Consider the following 24,518-nt stretch of genomic DNA (forward strand, 5'->3'; position numbering starts at 1 on the left):
ATATGTGTGTGTCTGTGCCCGCGCGTGAATACGTATTGAACAAGTGCTGTGTGTGTGTGTGTGTGAATACGTATTGAACCAGTGCACGCGCTTTCTGTCTGAGTGGCTGTGCACACACTGCCTCCCTGCTTAGCGGTCCTCACTGCAGACTCTGGTACCCACCCAGCCGGGATGGTTCTCTACCCATCACCTGGGCGGCGTCTCCACACTGACCAGGCCCCCGCTCTCCCCAGAGGCTGCCTCCTGTGTCCGCACCCCGACTTCGAGAAGCTGACGGCTCCCCTGAGTGCCTCCCACCTTGGCGGGGAGTTCGGGGGGTGCCCACACACAGACCCACCCCCAGCCCACCCCAGCGGTCGTGGAGGCGGGGTGGACTGTCCACACGGCCAGAAGCCGAGTGCCCGCTGCAGACCTCGGAGGCAGAGACCTTCAAGGCGGTTCGCTCGCTGCAGAGCGTGGCAGGACCCCAGCCCCTGGGCCGGAAGCCTTCGGTGCGTCTGTGGTTTGCAGGCGGTGCCCCCTCAAGTCTCCAGATGTGTTGGAGGAAGGGACGGGGGGGAACCCCGTGACTCAGATGGGGCGAGGCGGGCCCCAGAGGGGACATGGGCCATGAATCATCACCCAGCATCCTCCCCATCGCGCTCGGCCAGCTGGTCTCCTTCCTTCCGTCATCCCATCCTCCCGAGACCCCGGGCGTCCCCAAGGCCTGCGCGCTGGGCTCCTCGTGGGGGGCACCATCTGGGGTTTCACCTGCCGCAGAAACCACGAGTCCGTGCCTCTAATAACCACCGAGCCTCCGGGTGCCCAGCACCGAGCTCGAGGCCATGGTCCAGCTTCCCTGGAGTCCCACCAGGGTGATACTTGGACACGCCCCAACGGGAGGACGGGAAGACCACAAACACCGAGTCACAGCAATGATCAGTCTCCCCGTGGGCGCGGGACACCGAACCACCTCCATGGCGGCATCTCCTGGCTGTCCGAGGGACCCCTCTTAGAGAGCCCTTCTCTAGCAGCACCATGGTCAAGTTTTGTTCTCCGGCGCTCAGCCCTCTTTCTGCATGGTGTAGACGCCGCGGGCGTGATTACAATGGATTAGATCCATCAGTGGTTACAAAGGTGAAGCGGAAGCTGGAGAGAAGTTTTGGGGGGGCAGGTGAGATCTCGGGGGAAGCCAGCATCAGCCTTCGCAGAGGCGGACAGGAAAGCTTGCTTCCTGCAGCCGGACAGAGTGCACAGTCCACACCCCAGGCAACGCTCACCTTCTTCCCCAGCCCTGAGTCCCCTTATCTTGTAGGAATGCAGAGATGACAAGCCACGGCCTGGTGATAGGCTTATAAGGAGTCTGACTGGTCTATTCACCTTATGTATAATCTATGTATCATTTATGTGTGATCATTCATCTAAGATCTATCCCCTGCAGAAGGGAAAGGCTACCCACTCCCAGGATTCTGGCCTGGGGAGTTCCTTGGACTGAAAAGTCCATGGGGGTCCCAAAGAGGCGGACACGACTGAGCGGCTTTCACTTTCAAGATCTCAGTTTAGTTCTTTGCGACCCCATGGACTGCAGCACGCCAGGCCTCCCTGTCCATCACCAACTCCCGGAGTCTACTCAAACTCATGTCCATCGAGTCACAGATGCCATCCAGCTATCTCATCCTCTGTTGTCCCCTTCTTATCCCACCTTCAATCTTTCCCAGCATCAGGGTCTTTTCCAATGAGTCAACTCTTCGCATGAGGTGGCCAAAGTACTGGAGTTTCGGCTTTAGCATCAGTCCTTCCAAAAGAGACCCAGGGCTGATCTCCTTTAGAATGGACTGGTTGGATCTCCTTGCAGTCCAAGGGGCTCTCAAGAGTCTTCTCCAACACCACAGTTCAAAAGCATCAATTCTTCGGTGCTCAGCTTTCTCTATAGTCCAACTCTCACATCCATACATGACCACTGGAAAACTTCAAGATCTATCCATCTATATTCATCCATCCATCCAACCGTCCAATCCTTACATCCATCCATCTAACTGCATAATCATTCCATCTACCGGCCTTATCTATTATCTATCATGTGTCTAGCTAGGCATGCATCCTGTCCATCATCTATAAATCTATAACCCATCGTCCATCCATCAATCATCAATCCCATCTACCAAGGGCTGGCTCAGTCCAGCCAGGCCCTGAGTGCTGTGCTAAGTCGTTCTAGTGGTGTCCAACTTTTTGCAACCCCGTGGACTGTAGCCCGCCAGGCTCCTCTGTCAATGGGGATTCTCCAGGCAAGAAGACTGGAGTGGGTTGCCATGCCCTCCTCCAGGGGATCTTCCTGACCCAGGGATTGAACCCGGGTCTCCCGCATTGCAGGCAGATTCTTTACCAGCTGAGCCACCAGGGAAGCCCCAATCAGGCCAGTGGTCCTTAACTCAGTCCTCAGCACAGTGGCAGGGGTGGGGTGGGGTCGGGGCTGCCCTCATGGGTCAGGCAAGCGTCCCATCCCCGTGACCTCACCCCCTATGACCCTCCCGCCCAGTCTCAGATCCACCCAGGCCCTTTCTCTTCCTCCTACATCGTGTGACCCCTTGTTCGAGCACTGAAGCCTTCACCTCCCTGGCTCCCTTTGTCCAGCAAGGCTTCATTCTGTGCCCAAGATGAGGGCATCTTGATCCTCCATGGAGCACTGACCCCTAAGACAAGATAGCCGGCCACAGCAGATGGTGACGGGCAACACTGGAATTCTCGACCTGCAGAGAGAAATCTGCACACCTCCCCGCCCGCCCCAGAGGCAGCAGCATCTGCTTGCTGTCTGTCTATCCCTGATGAGGTTCACCGCGCCCTTGCGGTCACACCACCACGAGGCTTCTGGTCGGTTTGCAAAGGGGTAGAGTGCGATCAGACAAGGCTGGGGGTGGGGTGGGGGTGTGGGGTATGGGTGGTGGGTGGGAGAAGGGGAGGGACGCTGAGAAAAAGAAGTGGTCACAATGTTCTGGCTACACGGTCTGGGGATGACTAATACCTTCCAAGCTCTGGAATGCAACCCTCCTGACTTTAGCCGCGTGCTCAAGGAAGGGCGGTGAACAAGCGGAATTCACCCTAACTCTCTGCAGACACTGGAAAATCAGTGATTGACATGCGTATGTTCCTCCTGGCGGATTCTTCATCGTTCTGGGTCGGGTTTTTTGTAGGTCTTTCCTCCCTCCTGTGGGTACTGCCCTATGGAAGTCCCTTTAGTATTTGCTGGAAAGCTGGTTTGCTGGTGGTTAAACTCTTTTTAGTGTCTGCTTATCTGTAAACCTTTTGATTTCAGCGTTGAATGGGATCCTTGCCAGGTAATCTTGGTTGTAGATTACTTTTTTTTACTTCAGTACTTTAAAGATATCCTGCCATTCCCTTCTGGCCTGCAGAGTTTCTGCTGAAAGATTAGCTGTTAGACAAACTCAGAGGTGGGATTCAAGAGTCAGGGGACATGTATGCCTGTGCGTGCTAAGTTGTGTCCGAATCTTTGTGACCCCACTGGACTGTAGCCCACCAGGCTCCTCTGTCCATGGGATTCTGCAGGCTAGGATACTGGAGTGGGTTGCCATCCCCTCCTCCAGGGGATCTTCCCCACCCAGGTACTGAACCCAGGTCTGTTAACATTTGGCAGGTGGGTTTGTTTTTTTTTTTCACCACTAGCATCACCTGGGGAATCCCAGACATTTGTACGCTTATTGGGACGACAGAGGATGAGATGGTTGGATGGCATCACTGATTCAATGGACATGAGTTTGGGTGAACTCTGGGAGTTGGTGATGGACAGGGAGAGCTGGCGTGCTGCAGTGCATGGGGTCGCAAAGAGTCGAACACGAATGAGCGACTGAACTGAAGTGATGGTTAATTCATGTTGCTGCATGACAGAAATCAAGCCAATATTGTAAAGCAATCATCAATTAAAAATATATTTTTTTAAGTAATCTTTTTTCCTCTCAAAAGCACCCTAAGGAGTCATTACTTGACTCTTTGAAAAGTCGCTGACGTCCTAACTGGCTCTTCTGGAAAATAAAGAGATTCTATCAAACACTTTCACAGGCAGAACGCAGAGCGGAAAGAACAGAGGCTTCAGACTGGCAAATGCATGTCAAAGTCCCCAGCCTGCGACCCTCAGGAACAAACAGGTTTCACTAGGAAGCCAGGTCCACCCAGAGGCACAAACAGGCCTGAAACCACACCGGGGCTTACTTAGCAATGCGTGGGCAGAAGCAAGCTGCTGTTTGCTCCTCTGACTTGTTTGATGATTTTCTTCTTTGATTGCTCTCAACTCACAGCACATCGGAGGTCTCGAACCCCCCACCCCACCACCCCATGGAGAAACACTGGGGAATTAAAAAAAAAAAAAAAAAGAACTTTTTGGTTTCCTGTTTACAGGACTTTAAAAAAAATAATTTGAGTTAGCCAAACGGTGGGGGCACCGAGTCATTCTAAGACAAAGCTGAAACTCACACACCCATACGGCAACTCCCAAAACTGTTATACGAACTTGGCAAAGAATAAGAACAGGAAATTGAAAAAAAAAAAAAGGAACTGCTGTTTCCCTACATGAAGAGATACAACTTCAGCTGTCAAAGGCACGGGCAGATCTGGTTTTCCTGTGTTTTCCTTTACACTTATTTATTTTAACAAATGAAGGGTTTGGGGCAATCCCGCTCCAACGCCACCAAATTTACAGGCTCTGTTTTCACCATAACTTGGGCTCACTTCCTGTCTGTGTGCCATATTTTGCTGATTCCTGCGACCTTTCAAACTTTTTCATTATGATTATATGTGCAGTCATGTCACCTAGTCCCAACCCTTCATAGAAAATAGATGGGGAAACAATGGAAAGAGTCAGAGACTTTCTCTTAGGTGCGGGGCGGAGGGGGGGGGTGGGCTCCAAAATCACAGCAGACGGTGACAGCGGCCATGAAATTAAGAGACGCTTGCTTCTTGGAAGAAAAGCTGTGACCCACCTAGACAGCATATTAAAAAGCAGAGACATTACTTTGCCAACAAAGGTCCGTCTAGTCAAAGCTATGGTTTTTCCAGTGGGCATGTACGGATGTGAGAGTTGGACCATAAAGAAGGCTGAGAACCGAAGAATTGATGCTTTGGAACTGTGGTGTTGGAGAAGACTCTTGAGAGTCCCTTGGACTGCAAGGAGATCCAACCAGTCCATCCCAAAGGAGATGAGCCCTGGGTGTTCAATGGAAGGACTGATGCTGAAGCTGGAACTCTAGTACTTTGGCCACCTCATGCGAAGAGTTGACTCATTGGAAAAGACCCTGATGCTCGGAGGGATTGGGGGCAGGAGGAGAAGGGGACGACAGAGGATGAGATGGTTGGATGGCATCACCCACTCAATGGACATGAGCTTGAGCAAGCTCTGGGAGTTGGCGATGGACAGGGAGGCCTGGGGTGCCATGCTCCATGGGGTCGCAGCGAGTCAGACACAACACACCATTTTCGTGTCCCGTACAACCAGGCCATTCTCCCAGGAGGACACGCGCATAAAAAACTACTCACAACTGTTGAGTGTGCTAGAAGCTTGTGTGTGTGTGTGTGTGTGTGTGTGTGTCTTTGTCCCATATGGTTTTAAGGGTGATTATAAATTAGGACTGGGACTTCCTTGGTGGTTCAGTGGTTAAGAATCCACCTGTCAATTCAGGAGAACAGAGGTTCGATCCCCGGTCGGGGAAGATCCCAAATGTGTCAGAGCAACCAAGTCCATGCACTGCAGCTACCGAGCCTGGACTCCAGATTCCGGGAGCCGCAGTCCGGGAAGCCCCATGCCCAGACCCACTGCTCTGCAACTGGAGAGTAACCCACACTCGCCACATCAAGAGACAGACCCTTTGCGAGTATGCTCAGTCCTCTCTGACTCTTGGCGACCCTGTGGACTGCAGCCCCCCGGGCTCCTCTGTCCATGGGATTCTCCAGGCAAGAAGACTGGAGTGGGTTGCCATGTCCTTCTCCAGGGGATCTTCCCGACCCAGGGATCGAACCCAGGTCTCTTGCGTCTCTTGCACTGGTAGGTGGATTCTTTACGGCTGAGCCATCCGGGAAGTCTAACAAAGACCCAGTGCAGCCAAAAAGAAAATTAAAAAAAAAAAAAAAATCCACAAAGCTCCGTTGGAAACAGGTATAGACGTCTCTTCCCTCACTCTTTTCATTATGATTACACATGCAGTCATGGCATCCGGTCCCAACCCTTCCCAGCAAACAGATGGGGAAAAATGGAAACAGTGACAGACTTCGTTTTCTTGGGCTCCAAAATCACGGCGGACGGTGACTGCAGCCATGAAATTAAAAGACACTCGCTCCTTGGAAGAAAAGCTATGACCAACCTAGACAGCGTATTGAAAAGCAGAGACGTTACTTTGCCAACAAAGGTCTGTCTAGTCAAGGCCAAAGTCCTTTCTCTGCCCTTTTCAAAGGTGGGTAAATATTTTGCATGGCTAAAGGAACCTGTTTTGACAACCTGTACAGAAGGGATGACATTCACTTAGTTGCTTTTACTTTTTTTATATATATATATATTTTTATTTGGCGACACCAGGTGCTTGCTGGGGCTCCCCCGGTGACTCAGAGGGTAAAGACTTTGCCTGCAGTTCAGGAGACCCGGGTTTGATCCCTGGGTCTTCTTTGCAGCATGCGGAAATAATTCCCCGACTAGGAATCTAAACCAAGCCCTCTGTATTGGCAGCTCAAAGTCTTAGCCACTGGGCCACCAGGGAAGTCCATGAAGGGTTAGTTGCTCAGTCGTGTCCGACTCTTCTGTGACCCCATAAACTGTAGCCCTCCAGGTTCCTCCATCCATGTGATTCTCCAGGCAAGAATACTGGAGTGGGTTGCCATGCCCTCCTCCAGGGGATCTATCTGGCCCAGGAATCGAACCCGGGTCTCTTGCATTGGCAGGCAGATGGACTCTTTACCATCTGAGCCCCTAGGGAAGCCTGTTATATACCCACAAAAGGACTTCCGGAGATCCATAAACACACAATGCCTTATTAATCATAAGAATTGGTGCAGGAAAAGACTTGCCTGGCCGTCTGGGGGGTTAAGACTCTAGGCTTCCGTGTATGTGGAATCTAGGAAAAAATGGTAGAGACGCACCCCTCTCTCTGCAGGGCAGGAACAGAGAAGCAGATGTGGAGGAAGGATTGGGCGGACAGAACGGGGGAAGGAGAAGGCGGGATGAACGAGCAGAGCAGCTCGGACATGTGCATACTACCACAGGTAGGAGAGAGAGCTGGTGGGCAGATGCCGTATGCGGGGTTCTCCGGCGGCTCACTGCAGTGCAGCCTCATGGGGGCTAGAAAAACTCTCGCGAGCAGGTGTGACTCACACAGCAACAGACAGCAAAACGCTTTCACGAAGAACTTTTTACTGAAGCAAACCAAGCAGGTTTTAAGGCAGGAAAGAGAGAAACAGGAAATCCAATCCGGGCCCTCCCCACCAAGCTATCAAGTATTCCAACAAGTCCCCACGGATCAGGCTGAATGTCTTCTAAAGCCTCCCCGCGAAAAGCACAAGCTCTTGAACGTGTTTTCAACTGAAAGCCGCTTTTGCGACGCCTTGGGGTGCAGCCCACCAGGCTCCTCTGTCCATGGGATTCTCCAGGCCAGAGTACCGGAGTGGGTTGCCATGCCCTCCTCCAGGGGAATCTTCTCGACCCAGGGATCCAAACGGGGTCTCCTGCATGGCATGCGGATTCTTTAGCAGCTGAGCCGCCAGGGAAGGCACACAGTTTAAAAGTTCACACATTAATTAGCAAACCCTCCCTAAACCAAACAGCAGTCGGGAGCCAGGGCTTAAAAAATGCAACCTTCATAGCCTGAGCTGGAAATTTCCACATCAACATTTTTTTAGGTCCTTGGGGTGCCGAAGTCTGGTTCCTAAACCGTGCCTACCACCGATGCAACCAGTCCTGAAGACTGGACACAGCCCACGTCTCTGTCTCCTTAAAAAACAACCATATATAAAGGAGAGAAAGCAACCGTTAATTGGACAAACAGGTTTTTTTTTTTTAAGCCACACCCAGCAACTTTCCTTTTAAAAGGACAGATTAGACTGGAAACCAGGATCTCAACTTCCATTTTAAGACGAGAAAGAAAAATGCAGGCAACAGGCAGGCAGGCTGGGTGTGGAGGGTGGTCGGCCTGGGCGTCCTTTATTTTATTATTTTTTTCCAGGGTTTTTGCCAATTATCTCCTGGGCCACATGGCTGATCAGTTCGCATCTCTTGGATGCGGAGCCCTCCACCCGAGCGGCGCGCTCATCAAGTCCCCGCGGCCCTAAGACACACACACACACACACAACGCTTGATGGTTTCCAGGCCTCCGAGTTCTTCCTGCCTCCCTCCCCCTCTCCCGGGTTTCAGGCTCCCGGGCCGACTCCAAATTTAGGCCGGGGCCGTAGGGCGTGGCTCCGGGGAAGCGGCCGTCACCAGGCCGGGCCCGCGAGCAGCCGGGCCCGGGGGCGGCCGCAGGGGCGCACCGGTGCGCCCCGGAACGAAAGGGGAACCCGGACGGGGCGGGAGGTGGGGTCTCGGGGAGGGGGTCTGAGGCCGCCGCCAATGCCCATTGGGTGCCTCCAACTTGAAGACTTTGTGGATTTGAAAGCAAACAAACAACAACAACAACAAAAACTTGGAGAGGGTCCGCCTCCAAAGGCGCACCGGGAGAAAGCGAGCGGAAAGAGGGAGCCTGCCTCCTTGGGGCGTCCGGCCACCGCTGGCACGGCGGATCCTTGTCGTGGGGAGGAGAGCCCCGCGCGCCCCGCTCCAGCCACACAAAGTAAGCCTCCCACCGAGGCGCGTCTCCAGGCATCGTGCGCCCCCACCAGGCAGGTGAGCCCAGACACCGCCGCCCCCAGGTAACCCTCCCCAAGTGCGCCCCCCAAAGTGCGTGCCAAACGATGCCCAGCCCCCACGGACCGCCTCTTAAGGTTCGCCGCCCCCGCCCCCCTTTCCTGGCGTCCCAACGCGGGTCGCCAAGTCCGATCCGCGCGCCTGGTCCTGGTCGGGTGGGGGTTGGTGGGTGCCCACCGGCCGGCGCTCACTCACCCTGGGTGGACACCAGGCTTCCAAGCAGGGCGAAGAGGAGCAGCGTTAGGGCGGCCCGACGCGCCATGGTGCGCCCCTAGCCGCGCAGGGAGCGTCCCGGGAGTGTCGCGCGCGCGGGCTGGGGCGCGGGCGGCGGCGGGTGGGCAGGACAACCCCACCCGCCCCCACCCCCGGGGCGGGGCGGGCAGGCGGGCGGAACCCGGGTGGGGTGCAGCGCGATCGCCCCGCCCCGGCCTGAACTCTCCCCGCCCGCGGGCGCCACCCCAAACCCTGGGCCCCCGGGGAGCGAGCCGCCGGGGAGGGGCGCGCGGGCTGGAACCCAACCCTCTCCGGCTCGGGCCGCGTCTCCCCGCCCCGCTTCCACTCCTCTCTTCCTGGGAACCCCTAGACAGACTCCATTCTCCTCCCCTTCTCTGTTAATTGTGCTCCTCTCTGCCTTGGACGCCGCAGCCCGCGGGCCCGAGTCCAGCCTGGACCAGCACACTGCAGAGCGTGGGTGAGGCTTTTAAGGGCGCAGGGCGAGGCCCCTGGGGCTTCCCAGGTGGCCTTAGCGGTAAAGAACCCGCCTACCTCTGCAGGAGACGTGGGTTCGATCCCTGGGTCGGGAAGATCCCTTGGAGGAGGGCATGGCAACCCACTCCAGTGTTTTTGCCTGGAGAATCCCATGGACAGAGGAGCCTGGTGGGGCTACAGCCCATGGGGTCACAAAGAGTCGGACACGACTTGATGCTTACTTCCCGGACTGGCCAAGAACCTCCTTTGCAGGTTCTTTGCACTCCTAAACATCTTCTCCCCAAAGGCAGGAATGGGGAGGTGCAGGCCACCGCGACTTCTTACCCATTCGAGGCAGCTGGCTGGCGCCCAGGTTGGGGGTGGGGAGCGACCTTTCTGGGGACAGTCGCCAGCCACAGCCGCAGCGTGGCCCTTTGGCCCTGTCCCAGGCTTAGGTGGGTGCTAAGAAGCTTCAGTCGTGTCCGACTCTCTGCCACCCCATGGACTGTGGCCCGCCAGGCTCCCCTGCCCATGGGATGCTCCTGGCAAGGATACTGGAGTGGGTGGCCATGCCCTCCTCCAGGGGAATCTTCCCGACCCAGGGATCGAACCCACGTCTCCTGCATTGGTAGGTTCTTTACCACTGGCATCACCCGGGGAAGTGAAGCTCTGAGCTTAAAATGCTCTCTGCCTGCCTTCAGGGCCCTGGAACAGCGGGTTAGACCGAGAAATAGCCCTGAGTCACAGTTCCATCATTCCACCCTGCCCCCCGGCTCAGACCATCCCCATCACACGCCTTTCCACTCAGGATGACTCAGAACCCTCCTCCCATTCCACCCCACCCTACACACACACACACACACACACACACACACACACACACACACACGCACGCACACCGCTGCCTGCTGCTACCTTTTGCCCGCAGTACACACAGCGGACATGTGTTCCCCTGGGTGGGACACACACCTGGCTGGAGAGATGCAGTGACCCACACACACCCCAGGGCTCCTCGACAGCTAGACAAACACTTCCAAGGGGTGGAGAACGGTGGTTCTTTTTTCTTGGCCAATGGAAACTCCAACACACACAAGATTGCAAGTAACATAATATAATCATGTTGGGGGTGGGGAGGGGACAGAAAAACAGAAAAACGGCCTGTGAAAGTGTTACTTTTGTGGATTGACTGCTCCCCCCACCCCCGCCCCCCGCCTCCCCTCTCCTGCAATGCATGCATGCTAAGTCCCTTCAGTCTTGTCTGACTGCGACCCCAGGGACTGCTGCTGCTGTTAAGTCCCTTCAGCCCACCAGACTTCTCTGTTCATGGGACTCTCCAGGCAAGAATACTGGAGTGGGTTGCCATGCCCTTCTCCAGGGCATCTTCCCGACCCAGGCATCGAACCTGCCTCTCCTACGTTGGCAGGCGAGTTCTTTACCACTGAGCCACCTGGGAAGGCCAGAGAGACCCGCACCTCCTTGCAAACTTCTCTCTGCATCTTTTTCCGCCTCTCACTTTTCAGGCTTTTCACTCTGCCAGTTATCGCAGTCTTGAGGCCAGTAGAGGGTGTGCACCTTGGGCAGTTGTAAATAAGAGGACTTCTGGGACCCTTCTTAGGGAGGAAACGGATGCTGGAGCTGCTGCAGCCATTTTGGCACCTTGAGGTAAGTCAGACTCTCAGTGAAGAAACCATGGGCTTCCTGCCAAATTCCAAAGACCCTTCCCTGGGAACTTTCCACTTCATCCCATGTACCTTCAAAAGAAACACCCTACCTGGCAAATCTCCAACCTCTGACAACTGCACTGCACCATGGCTGACATGTTTCTCTTTTTGGAAGCTTCTGGAAGCTGGGCACATTTGATCACTGAGCGACTGAGTCCCCATCCTCAGCCATCGTCTTTGGCAGCATTGCTCTTTGGATGGCAGGCTTGGAGTTTTTTTTTTCTTTATGTCTCTCCAGAGAGACATTCTGAAGACTTCTCTGATTCATTATGATGACTTTGCTTTTCTTTTTCCAGTGCTGCTTTCCTTGGTTCCAAACAAAAAAATTTCCATAACATCATGCAGATGCTTTGGCTCCAAGAGGCCCTAACTTCCAGAATGAAAATTAAGTTAGTTGAAAAATCTTCCTGACTTGTATCCAAACACCACGGAACTGGAGTGAAGTTCATTAGCCAGACCGGGAGTGGGACCAAGCACATTTGGGAACAGGCGAGCAACGGGTCTCATCAGGTCAATGCATTCAGCTAACGCTGTCCTTCAGTTGCTAAGTCTTTGACTACATGTATTGCTTGAAGCTTCAGCTTCAGCAACAGTCCTTCCAATGAATATTCAGGACTGATCTCCTTTAGGACGGACTGGTTGGAACTCCTTGCAGTCCAAGGGACTCTCAAGAGGCTTCTCCAACACCACAGTTCAAAAGCATCAATTCTTCATTGCTCAGCTGTCTTTATCATCCAACTCCTGTGAATAATCTCTTTCTCTGCTGCAGATCTCAGCACTGCGGTGTTTGCTTTTGCTGATCGTGTTCAGGATCTAAGTCGTGTTCAGTTCTTTGTGACCTCATGGACTATAGCCTGTGAGGGTCATCGGTCCTTGACTTTCTCCCGGAGTTTGCTTCCAATTCATGTCCACTGAGTCAGTGATGCCATCCAGCCATCTCATCCTCTGTCATCCCCTTCTCCTCCCGCCTTCAGTCTTTCCCAGCATCTGGGTTTTTTTTTTTCCAATGAGTCGGCTCTTTGCATCAGGTGCCCAAAGTATTGGCTCTTCAGTTTCAGTCCTTCCGGTGAGTATTCAGGGTTGATTTCCTTTAGGACTGACTGCTTGCTGGGTGTCAAGCAAATGAAGCTACTCCAGTAACAGCTTCGATATATACATACCGGTCGAACCACAGGACGTGACCAAGGTTGGACCATTTTTGATGGATACAAAAGGCAATTCTACATTTTACTGTTACCCTCGGTGTCTCCTAGTCTTATTCTGGGACCTAATCTATTTCTTCAGTTTTTTAACGGCTAGTTCATCTGACTTTGGTCCATTTGTAATCGGCCGTCCCAGCCAGACCTTTGTGTATATGTTTGCATGTTAAGTGACTTCAGTCGTGTCCGACTTTTTGCAACCCCATGGACTGTAACCCACCAGGCTCCTCTGTCCATGGGATTCTCCAGGCAAGAACACTGGAGTCGGTTGCCATGCCCTCCTCCAGGGGATCTTTGCAACCCAGGGATGAAACCTGGGTCTCTTTTGTCTCTTCCTTTGGCAGGCGGGTTCTTTACCACTAGCGCCGCCTGGGAAGCCCATATATATATATATAAACTGTAAAACACACGTGTGCACACAGGTTAAACAACAGACGCTTATTCCCACAGCCCTGGAGGCTGGAAGTCTGAGATCTCGCAGTGGGCAGATTCTGTGTCCGGTGGGGCCAGCTTCCTGGCTTGTGGGTGACCACCTTCCTTCTGTGACCTCACCTGTTGGAGACACAGCTCTGGTGTCTCTTCAATTCAGTTCAGTTCAGTTGCTCAGTCGTGCCCGACTCTGTGTGACCCCGTGGACTGCAGCACGCCAGGCCTCCCTGTCCATCACCAACTCCCGGAGTTCACTAAACCTCACATCCATCGAGTCGGTGTTGCCATCCAACCATCTCATCCTCTGTTGTCCCCTTCTCCCGCCTTCAATCTTTCCCAGCATCAGGGTCTTTTCAAATGAGGCAGCTCTTTGCATCAGGTGGACAAAGGATTGGAGTTTCAGCTTCAACATCAGTCCTTCCAATGAACATCCAGGACTGATCTCCTTTAAAATGGACTGGTTGCATCTCCTTGCAGTCCAAGGGACTCTCAAGAGTCTTCCCAAACACCACAGTCCCAAAGCATCAATTCTTTGGCGCTCAGCTTTCTTTATAGTCCAACTCTCACATCCATACATGGCTACTGGAAAAACCATAGCCTTGACTAGGCAGACCTTTGTTGGCAAATTAACGTCTCTGCTTTTTAATATGCTGTCTAGGTTGGTCATAACTTTTCTCCCAAGGAGTAAGCGTCTCTTAATTTCTTGGCTGCAGTCACCATCTGCAGTGATTTTGGAGCCCAAGTAAATGAAGTCAGCCACCGGATGCCATAATCTTAGTTTTCTGAATGTTGAGCTTTAAGCCAGCTTTTTCACTCTCCTCTTTCACTTTCAAGAGGCTCTTTAGTTCTTCATTTTCTGCCATAAGGGTGGTGTCATCTGCATTTCTGAGGTTATTGATATTTCTTCTGGCAATCTTGATTCCAGCTTGTGCTTCCTGCAGTCCAGCGTTTCTCATGATGTACTCTGCATAGAAGTTAAATAAGCAGGGTGACAATATACAGTCTTGACGTGCTCCTTTTCCTATTTGGAACCAGTCTGTTGTTCCATGTCCGTTCTGTTACTTCCTGACCTGCATGCAGGTTTCTCAACAGGCGGGTCAGGTGGCCTGGTATTCCCATCTCTTTCAGAATTTTCCATAGTTTATTGTGATCCACACTCTCAAAGGTCACTCTTCCTCTTATAAGGACATTAATCCTATCCCGGGGACCGGCCTATAATCTCCTTAAACCCCGCCTCCTCGTCTAACCCCGCCTCCTCGTCTAACCCCGCCTCCTCATCTAACCCCGCCTCCTCGTCTAACCCCGCCTCCTCGTCTAACTACACCTCCTAATACGGTCACCTTTGGAATCAGGGCTTTCATATGTGAATTCTGGGAAAGACACACACTCATTCACTCCATGACAACCTCCATCTATCGAGAGTATTCTTCACAACAGCAGAATAGTAAAAAGATAAAAACAGACACACACACACACAAAGCAGCTATCGGAACTGCAGGAAATCAGTCTATACTTGGAAACTGCAGCCGTTTGAAAGCTTCTCAGAAGATCGTTTAATGGTTTGCAAATACTCGTAAATCCCTAAAGGCACAGCCTAAGCCAATGCATATTCTACAGAAACTCTCCCGAGAGGACGGAGAGAAAATAGCGAAGGCAAATGAAACCTTTCCTTGATTAGTTAGTATATGCTGAGAAAGGTTTTAGTATCTGTTTTCTAAATTTTCTGCACTGTATTATTTTTGAACAGGATGTAAACATATTACAGGCTTCCCTCATAGCTGAGTAGGCAAAGAATCTGCCTGCAAATGCAGGAGGCCTGGGTTCCATCCGTAGGTCGGGAAGATCCCCTGGAGGAGGAAATGGCAACCCACTCCAGTATTGTTGTCTGGAGAATCCCATGGACGGAGGAGCCTGGTGGGCTACAGTCCACGGGGTCCCAGAGAGTCGGACACGACTTAGTGACTAAACAACAATAGAATAGAATTAAATAAAACGAAATAAAGTACAGCATTAGTAGAACAACAGAATAGAATAGAATAAATAGAATAAAACAGCATTAATAGAAGAGAAACGTTAAAAACTAGAAAAATAAAGTGTATAAAATAGGTTCTTTGTTTCCCGAGACAAAGAGAACCTAATCTGTCAATGTCTGCAGCAGACAGCTGGCTGGGAAGCGTTCCTTAATAGTCACACATGGAGATCTCTCTCCGTATTTGTCCTGAAATTCCCTTTCCCAACTCAACATCCCCTGGCCTGAGAACAATCAGGAGGCTCCCACACATCTTTGAAGGGTCCCCAAGTTGCAACCAACTGATGACTTAAGAAAGCGAATCCCACAAAAGTGAGAACGACAGCTGTAGACTTTTTCATTTTCCAAGGGATGGATTAGATTAAAAAAAAACACACACACACGAAACAAACATGGATCGTTCAGCATCTGGAAGACATTTGGAGTCACCAGTCACGTCAAAATCACGAGTCCTTCATCGTCTGGAGCTAGTCTGCCTGCTCTGATCAGGACGTCCCTGGGCAGTGACACCTTCAAGGGAAAAAAAAAAACCACCAGCCAAGTCAAGGACTTGGGAGGACGGGGCTGGGGGACTTCAAGATTTAGTTTATCCACAGTGAGGGCAAATGTGGAGAAGGGTGTGGCAACCCACTGCAGCTTTCTCACCTGGAGAATCCCCAGGACAGAGGAGCCTGGAGGGCCAAAGTCCACAGGGTCACAAAGAGTCGGACACGACCGAGTGACTGAACTCAACAGCAAGGAGGGGTCTCGGGAACCTCAGACCCAGTAGCTGCTCAGTCGGAAGCCCCGGCGTCCGCTGGGACTTGCTCTGAGATCAGGAGTTAGGGGGACTGTCTTGTAGGACCCGGCCGACCATCAGCTTGGCTCCTGCAGCTCTCCTGGGCTCCCTTCCGCATTTTCCAGCTCCGGCGTCTGGGTGCCTCACTTGGGAGACCCTGGCGACTGCTCCCAGAGGCTGGCGTTGCTGGAACACTGCATCCTTCTGGGCAGTCAGCTGGACGGGCCTGAACGCCCTGTGAACTGCCGTCACCTTGGCGGCCGTGGCCATGTCTGCTGACCTCCCCAGGAGTGACTCATCACCCAGAAGTCCCCACCGGCAGGTCCTGACCCCACACGTAGTCCTCCCTGGAGATCGAGCCTCAGTGTCTGCTTCTGGGGGGTGTCTGACCCCACACACCCCCTGTCTTCCTCGCTTGGAGAACCCTGATGTTTTTGTTGTACATATTTATTGACATCTCAAACGGGGTTAGGTACGATATTTTTTTTTTTTCAATTTTAGTTTTAATTGGAGTCTAATTACTTTACAGGATCCTGCGGGCTTCTGCTGTCGCGGCTGTTCAGTTGCTCAGTCGTGTCCGGCTCTTTGCGGCCCCATGGACTGTAGCCCGCCAGGCTCCTCTGTCCGTGGGATTCTTCAGGCAAGAATTCTAGAGTGCCGTTCCCTTCTCCAGGGGATCTTCCTGACTCTGGGATGGAACCCGGGTCTCCCTCATTGCAGGCAGAGTCTTTACCGTCTGAGCCACCAGGGAAGGTGTGAAAGTTGAAAGTCGCTCAGTTGTGTCCGACTCTCTGCGACCCCGTCGACTATACAGTCCATGGAATTCTCCAGACCAGAACACTGGAGTGGGTAGCCTTTCCCTCCTCCAAGGGATCTTCCCAACCCAAGGATAGAACCCAAGTCTCCTGCGTTGCAGGTGCATTCTTTACCAGCTGAGCCACCAGGGAAGCCCATCCTTCACTATATATAGAAAATAATCAACAAGGACCTAATGTGGGCTTTCCAGGTGGTACGAGCAATAAAGAACCCGCCTGCCAACTGAGGAGACGTAAGAGACTCGGGTTTGATCCCTGGGTTGGGAAGATCCCCTGGAGAAGGGCATGTCAACCCACTCCAGTATTCTTGCCTGGAGAATCCCCTGGACAGAGGAGCCTGCCGTCTACAGTCCATGGGGTCACAGAGAGTCGGACACAGCTGAAGCGACTGAGCACGTACGCAAGGAGCTACTGTATATCACAGGCACGTCGAGTCAATGATCTGTAATAAGCTACATGGTAAAAGAATCTTAAAAAAAAAAAAAGATTCATGTGTACCTATAACTGAGTCACTTTTCTGTACAGCAGAAACTAACAGCATTGTCAATCAACTACACTCCAATAGACTATAAATATTTTTTTAAGGAAAGTTTAAAACTGTAAATTAAGTCAGCGTGCCTCAGGGGAAAATGCTAGTTTCATCACTCCGATCCTGGCATGAAAATAACATATTGATTGCTCTAAGAGGAACACCCTTCTCTTAGGGTCGGGACAAATGGAGATTATAGTGCAGGGCTTTGTTTGCTTCAGAACCAAGTGGAAAGCAAAACAAAGCTTACAAAAGCAGCAGAGAGACAAACAAACAAAAAAGAAGGTAAAAAAGGACACGCCCAGCGGCCTCCCCACCACCCCCACCCTGGCAGACACCCAGTATCTGCGCGTGGCTCAGCAGCGAGACTGACTGCTGAGTCCTCTGGTTTGAGCTGTTTTGTTTTCGCCTTCTCCATGGAGACTTCCTGCGGCCCTAAATCTGGCTTTTCTGTAACCGCAAAGAACAAAGTCTTGAAGATCAGTTAAGATTTCCGGCACTGCAGCAAGTTCTGTAAAGTGAGGGGATGGCACTCAAACAGCTTAGATCGGGTAGCACATTCATATTGTGAAAGCTACTTGTCATTGCCATGGATATTTTGAAAAAACACAACACACGCCCCGGAGATGAAAAATAATATGTGTGTTCCGCCCTCTGTAGCAGTTCTGTCTCTCTCTATCATACCGTCTTTTAAGTCTCTGCCCACCACAGAGACATGTATCTGTAGCTACAGGTTTCCCAAATAGATGAGATGTTGTTGTTCAGTCACTCAGTCGTGTCCGACTCTTTGCAACCCCATGGACCACAGCACACCAGGCCTCCCTGTCCATCACCAACTCCTGGAGTCCACCCAAAATCATGTCCATTGAGTCGCTGATGCCATCCAACCATCTCATCCTCTGTCATCCCCTTCTCCTCCTGCCTTCCATCTTTCCCAGCATCAGGATCTTTTCCAGTGAGTCGGCTCTTCCCATCAGGTGGCCAAAGTATTGGAGTTTCAGCTTCAGCAACAGTCCTTCCAATGAATATTCAGGACTGATCTCCTTTAGGATGGACTGGTTGGATGTCCTTGCAAGCCAAGGGACTCTCAAGAGTCTTCTCCAGTTCAAAAGTCTCTCATCATTCAAAAGCATGACTTCTTTATGGTCCAACTCTCACATCCATATGTGAGCACTGGAAAAAGGGTATCTTTGAGTCTACAGACCTTGGTCGGCAAAGTGATGTCTCTGCTTTTGAATCTGCTATCCTGGTCATAGCTTTCCTTCCAAGGAGCAAACAGTCTGTGATTATAACTGCTGACCTATCTACAAGCAAACTCAATAGTGCTGTGTTCTGTGGCTTGTGTCTCTAAGTTAACGGGCACCATGGGGAAAAAGAGAATACACACGCTTTTCTGAAAAAGTGGGTCCCCTGGCCTGTGGACTGTCTCTCTTTGTTCATGGTGGGGTGATACCCTGGGGACAGACTAGAGGCCAACACACCCCTGTGTCCACTGGATGATGGAAAAAAGAGCTTCGACACTCCAGAACTAGGGCATGAAAATGCAGTTTCCCGGGGCAGGGGCAATGCCATCCCAGCCCGTCCCCTTTCAACTCTCCCAGAGCCTCCTGGCGTCGGTGGCCCATTCAGCTGCCCTGCCAGCCACTGGGCAAACTCAGTGGGCACGGCTCCAAATGCTCAGCTTCTAGGAGACACCAAACTCTTTGAATTCTTTTTCAGGGACAGTTAGGGCATGTCTGTGGGCATCCTGAGGGCAGCATAGACAACCAGCTCCCCACCACCACACCCACCCCACTTCGGCAATCAAAGGTCGAGAAGTCGTGTGCCCGGTGGCTGGGTTGGGGTTTGGAAGGGAATGTACAAGTGTGTGTTTGCAGACAGGAATGTAAAGGCCCAGGAATTTGAGTGACTCGTGCAAAAATGTCATGCCGTAGGCTGAGCCCGGCAGGGTGGGAGGGGGAAACCCCACGCAGGAGACAGCGCCTCATCAGCAAGGCGAGGATCTGTGTCTCAGGAAGTGGTTGCAGCCGGCAGGGGTGACTCACTGGCAGGAAGAAGAGAATGCAATGGGCGATGACCCGGGAGGCATTTGCGTGGTGGTTCGGCTCCCCTGGTGGCTCAGCTGGTTAAGAATCTGTCTGCAGTGTGGGAGACCTGGGTTCCATTCCTGGGTTGGGAAGATCTGCTGGAAAAGGGAAAGGCTATCCATTCCAGTATTGTTGGGCTTCCTGGTGGCTCAGCTGCTAAAGAATCTGCCTGCAATGTGGGAGACCTGGGTTCGATCCCTGGGTTGGGAAGATCCCCTGGAGGAGGAAATGGCAACCCACTCCTGTATTCTTGTCTGGAGAATCTCATGGACAGAGGAGCCTGGCGGGCTGCAGTCCTCGGGGTCGCAGAGAGTCAGAGATGACCGAGCGGATAACAGTTCCATCTCTGATTCTTCAAGGACCTTTTAAACTGTGTGTGTGGGGGGGCGCTCCCCACACAGCCCTGACAGAGGAACCTGAGCCCTTTCCGGAGTTTTTCAGTGTCAACCAAAGAGGCAGAGCGGGGCCGCGGGCAGGAAGGGGCTCCCAAGGAGACTCAGGCTGCCCTAGTGGACGCCGACGGGACACAGAGGAGGGGGACCCCACAAGCTGCTGGTTGATAAAGGGAAGGGAGGTAGAACTGAGTAGATCCGTTCACAGATCTGGGGAAGGTCACCCCACATAAGAGACCGCTGGGCTCAGTGCCCAGGGCTGCTTTACATCAGGACTAGATTTTTTTCTGGACACAGCGGGGACTTCGAATCCCGTGGAAGAGACAGCAGAGGACCAAATCTTCAAAAGAATATAAGGCATCTCTGTGTGGTGAGCTTTCTCTACAGTCCAACTCTCACATCCATACATGACTCCTGGAAAAACCAGAGCTTTGACTAGAAGGACCTTTGTCGGCTAAGTGATGTCTCTGCTTTTTAATATGCTGTCTAGCTTGGTCATAGCTTTTCTTCTAAGGAGCAACTGAAAGCTGAATGCCAAAGAATGGATGCTTTTGAACTGTTGTGTTGAAGACTCTTGAGAGTCCCTTGGACTGCAAGGAGATCCAACCCGTCCACCTTAAAGGAAATCAGTCCTGAATATTCGTTGGAAGGACTGATGCTGAAGGTGAAACTTCAGTATTTTGGCCACCTGATGCAAAGAGCTGACTCATTTGAAAAGACCCTGATGCTGGGAAAGATTGAGGGCAGGAGAAGAAGGGGACGACAGAGGATGAGATGGTTGGATGGCATCACTGACTTGACGGACACAAGTTTGAGCAAGCTCCGGGAGTTGGTGATGGACAGGGAGGCCTGGCGTGCTGCCGTCCATGGGGTCGCAAAGAGTCGGACACGACTGAGCGGCTGAACTGAACTGATGTGACGAGCACTTGTTGAGCTGTCAAGGGCTCTGTTTGCTTCCTGGGGGCTCCGGCAGAGGCCCAGGTGTTGATCCAAGCCGTTCCCCAGAGGGGAAGTGAGGGTTTGCATTGACCATTGAAGAGGAAGCAGGATTCATGGCTCAAAGAGGGTGCACGTGTGTTAGACGATCGGTCGTGTCTGACTCTCTGTGACCCCAGGGACTAGCCCGCCAGGCTCCTCTGTACATGGGATTCTCCAGGCCAGGATACTGGAGTGGGTTGCCATTTCCTCCTCCAGGGGGTCTTCCTAACCCAGAGATGGAACCTAGGTCTCCTGCGTTGCAGGCAGATTCTTTACTAGCTGAGCTGCCAGGGAAGCCCTCAAGAGGATGCTGTGTGTTGTGACCAGCTCAGGGTGCAGAAAAAGAGGAAATGAGGTCTTGGGTGGGGCCCGGCGAGCAGAGTGAGCTCACAGGCGGTCCCAGTCCCCAAAGCAGCCCTGGAGTGTCCCCAGGCATCACGCTTCCGTTCTCCTCTTCTGGTGACCCCCTCAGAGGCTTGCTCCCCGAGGCATCCCCCTCCTTGCCCCGGGCCTGCCGCCGCCCTGTGCCCTGGGCTTGCACTCTTTTATAAAAAGATTATTTTTGGATGGACGGGGTCTTGGCTGCTGCAAGCAGGCATCCTCGCGTTGTGGTGGGTGAGGGCCGCTCTGCAGCCGTGGTCTTTGGGCTGCTCCTTGCCGTGGCTTCTCTTGCAGAGCACGGGCCCCCGGGGACCCGTGGCGTCTTCCCTATGCAGGGATTGAACCCAGGTCTCCCACACTGCGGGCAGGTTCTTTTCCACCTGAGCCACCAGGGAAGCCCCGCCAGGCTGTGGTAGGCGGTTTCTTCTCCACTTGACCACATGGGAAGTCCCAGGCTTTGCTCTTAAGCTGCTTCTACTGGGGGTCACCTTACTAACAGCCTTTCTGCAGGCATCAAAGTGCAAAGGTCTTTTCTCCATCTTAAAAGCAGTCTGCTCATTACAAGCAGAAAAACTAAAAGAATACAGGAAAAGGAAAAGAAAACACGGTTGCCCTTGAAGGAAAGCAGAGGTCTTTCTCACAGTCATCTTCTTGAGCCTAAACTTCCCCATGCTCGCAGAATTAGATAAGACCCTATTGTCATTAAAAGATTTGCATAGAATGTCTTGGCTAGAGTGGACTTGCTGATAGTTCGTCCTTCCTTGGGTGTCCCCGGTGGCTCAGATGGTAAAGACTCTGCCTGCAAATGCAGAAGACCTGGGTTCGATCCCTGGGTGGGGAAGATCCCCTGGAGGAGGAAACGGCAACCCACTCCAGTCTTCTCGCCTGGAGGATCCCATGCGCAGAGGAGCCTGGCGGGCTGCAGTCCGTGGGGTCACAAAGAGTTCGACATGACTGAGCACGCAGGTGGTCCCGTGAGGCCAGTCAGCTTTGGCCCTGAGTATAGCCAAGAGTTCCGTCTCCAAGTTTCACACATTCCAGCCCTGAGCTTGCAATGCAGAGGCTGTTGCAGTGAAAAGGAGATTTAAAAAAAAGGAATGAGTTTTTTTTTTTTTTTCTCTTTCCTAAGAGCAAAGAAGTGAAAGAAAACTGAGGAGGCCTGGACATTTCTAGTATCGGGTTCTTTGGTTGCTGTTGTTACTTAGCTGCTCCTAAGTCTGTACATCTGTAACTAAGTTTCCTTTTGTGCCCTCTGAGTCTGCAGCTCCTACACCTCACATGTAGTTTTCCTTTGACTCTGTGCTAAGTACTTCCTGTATCTGGTGTTTACCCTTAAAACACCCTTCCCCTTGCAGTTATACAGCAGAAAGAGGGCGGCAGGGTCAGCGGACTGCCGGAGTCAATTAGCAGGTTACTGATGCCAGCTTATGACTGTCTTGGCGAGAACGCAAAGAGGAAGAAATGAAGACCTTTGTTCCTCATCACCGACTCCTGACTGCAAGCCCTTGTCTTGTATAAGCCCCTAGACACCTCATCTGTCCTAAAGGAAATCAGTCCTGATGCTGATGCTGAAGCTGAAACTTCAATCCTTTGGCCACCTGATGCGAAGAACTGTCTCACTGGAAAAGACCCTGATGCTGGGAAAGACTGAAGGCGGGAAGAGAAGGGGACGACAGAGGATGAGATGGCTGGATGGCATCACTGACTCGATGGACATGAGTCTGAGTGAACTCTGGGAGTTGGTGAAGGACAGGGAGGCCTGGTGTGCTGCAGTCCATGGGGTCACAGAGAGTTGGACACGACTGAGCGACTGAACAAGACTCCCCATCAAGGGTCAGGGAACAGTCCTTGAGGCATGAGTTTATTGGGTTCCCCTGTCTGCCAGCTGAGAATAAAAGCCCCCTTTCCATTTCTTCCAACCTCTGTCTCCGTATTTTTCATTCGGCTTCAGTGGGCAGAGAAAGTGAAGATTCTGGCCAGCAGTGAAGCTTGTACAAGACCCCCGGACACATCAGAATTTCAGGGCAGGAGGAGACCTCTGACTTTGGTGAGTTGTTTTTTTTTTTTTTCTTTTTTCAGATCCTTGGATCACGCAGACAGGGCTGGGAGCCACCTCGGCCAGGGTGAGTCCTCAAAAATCATTGTCAGATCTGCAAGATGAATGGAAGCCGATGGAGCGCTCAGCTGTGCCTTCCGAACACGCCCTGCTCCTTCCCAGAAGTGCCTGTGTCATTTGGTTTTTAAGAAAGAAGAAGACTCCCCGGGTGCCCGGCCCAGGGCCTTCCGGTTTCGTTGGGAGCTACCTGACAATCCAATCAATGCAGACTATGTGGACATGTCCATGCCAGACTCCCTGACTATCCTTTCCCCCATCCTTCCCCCTGCTGACCATAAGGTGATTACAGAGTATTGAGCAGAGTTCCCTGCGCTGGACAGCAGGTCCTTGCAGTGTGTCCATGTCCATCCCAGACTCCCTGACTATCCCTTCCCCCTAGTAACCCTAATTTCTTTCTCTAAGTCTGTGAGTCTCTTTGTGTTTTGCAAGGAAGTTCATTTGTATCGTTTATTTTTAGATTCCACATATAAAGGGAAAGTGAAAGCAAAAGTTGCTCACTCGATTCTAGCTCTTTGCGATCCCATGGACAATAGCCCACCAGGCTCCTCTGTCCATGGGATTCTCCAGGCAGGAATACTGGAGTGAGTTGCCATGCCCTCCTCCAGGGGATCTTCACCACCCAGGGGTTGAACCCACATCTCCTGCATTGCAGGGGGATTCTTCACCGTTTAAGCCGTCAGGGAAGCCCAGATTCCACATATAAGTGGTGTTCTACAATATTTTTCTTAGAAGAGCATTTTTAAAGCCCTTAAATGAGTGTGCGGTCTTTTACCCAGCTCCTCCACAAAGTTGAAGCATCCGTGTCAAAATTTAATTCTACGTTAAGGGAATAAGGAAGCTCTCTGAGGTCTCTTTGGATTTTCAGCTACCCCTTGGTAGAGAGGTGTCCTATTTCAATTGCATATTTCACTGGTAAGAGAAAACTTTTCTGAAACACTTCAAGCCCCTGAAGCCACCGCTGAATCTGAGTCTTAGCACTCAGTTAAAAGTATGATCTGAAGAATTAAAGAATACAGTGAGATCAGATTGCGACAGCAATCATGTCTGGTCGTGGGAAGGGTGGCAAAGGCCTCGGCAAGGGGGCTGCTAAGCGCCATCGAAAAAAAAAAAAAAGAATACAATGAGATCAATAGCGAGCCATCTTGACCACAGGTAAGCTAAGCCTTCTTCTCTGTCTCTCTCTGCTCCCCGACTATCAGTATGTATTCCAAGTTTGCATTTTTAATATCACAGAAATCACCATGATATTTTCAAGGGGCTAATGGGAAGTGATGTATGACTTTATGTATGGATGACATTATGTATGGATGGGAGAGTTGGACTGTGAAGAAAGCTGAGTACCAAAGAATTGATGCTTTTGAACTGTGGTGTTGGAGAAGACTCTTGAGAGTCCCTTGGACTGCAAGGAGATCCAACCAGTCCATTCTGAAGGAGATCGGTCCCAGGTGTTCTTTGGAAGGAATGATGCTAAAGCTGAAACTCCAATACTTTGGCCACCTCATGCGAAGAG

General features: G+C 52.0%; 1 protein-coding gene and 2 long non-coding RNA genes across 7 annotated transcripts in view; 2 read left to right on the forward strand and 1 right to left on the reverse strand.

Annotated features, from left to right (window-relative positions):
* The window catches only part of LOC138986392 (uncharacterized), a 7,568-nt gene extending 292 nt beyond the window's left edge, over nucleotides 1-7,276 (forward strand). The window contains exons 2-3 of the long non-coding RNA XR_011463239.1: nucleotides 6,185-6,431; nucleotides 7,125-7,276. This is a non-coding gene — a long non-coding RNA (uncharacterized lncRNA). The remainder of the gene's footprint in view (nucleotides 1-6,184; nucleotides 6,432-7,124) is intronic.
* The window catches only part of CD99 (CD99 molecule (Xg blood group)), a 27,511-nt gene extending 18,280 nt beyond the window's left edge, over nucleotides 1-9,231 (reverse strand). The window contains exon 1 of one of the 2 annotated variants that reach the window (XM_070366025.1): nucleotides 9,063-9,225. In XM_070366025.1, the coding sequence (XP_070222126.1) occupies nucleotides 9,063-9,129 (67 nt within the window). In that variant the 5' untranslated portion in view covers nucleotides 9,130-9,225. Of the gene's footprint in view, nucleotides 1-9,062 lie in introns of both variants that reach the window. The other variant, XM_070366026.1, reaches the window with a different exon arrangement.
* Nucleotides 8,129-24,518, forward strand: LOC138986391 (uncharacterized). Of its 4 annotated transcripts, none has more exons than XR_011463238.1 (3): nucleotides 8,129-8,846; nucleotides 11,075-11,216; nucleotides 17,993-22,009. It is a non-coding gene; the product is annotated as an uncharacterized lncRNA (long non-coding RNA). The 4 variants fall into 4 exon arrangements; XR_011463237.1 differs by lacking the exon at nucleotides 17,993-22,009 and adding an exon at nucleotides 22,022-22,241 and having other exon boundaries at nucleotides 8,130-8,846; XR_011463236.1 differs by lacking the exon at nucleotides 17,993-22,009 and adding an exon at nucleotides 22,248-22,825 and having other exon boundaries at nucleotides 8,131-8,846.

Source organism: Bos mutus, chromosome X (genome assembly GCF_027580195.1).
Source record: "Bos mutus isolate GX-2022 chromosome X, NWIPB_WYAK_1.1, whole genome shotgun sequence".
Lineage (NCBI taxonomy): Eukaryota > Metazoa > Chordata > Mammalia > Artiodactyla > Bovidae > Bos > Bos mutus.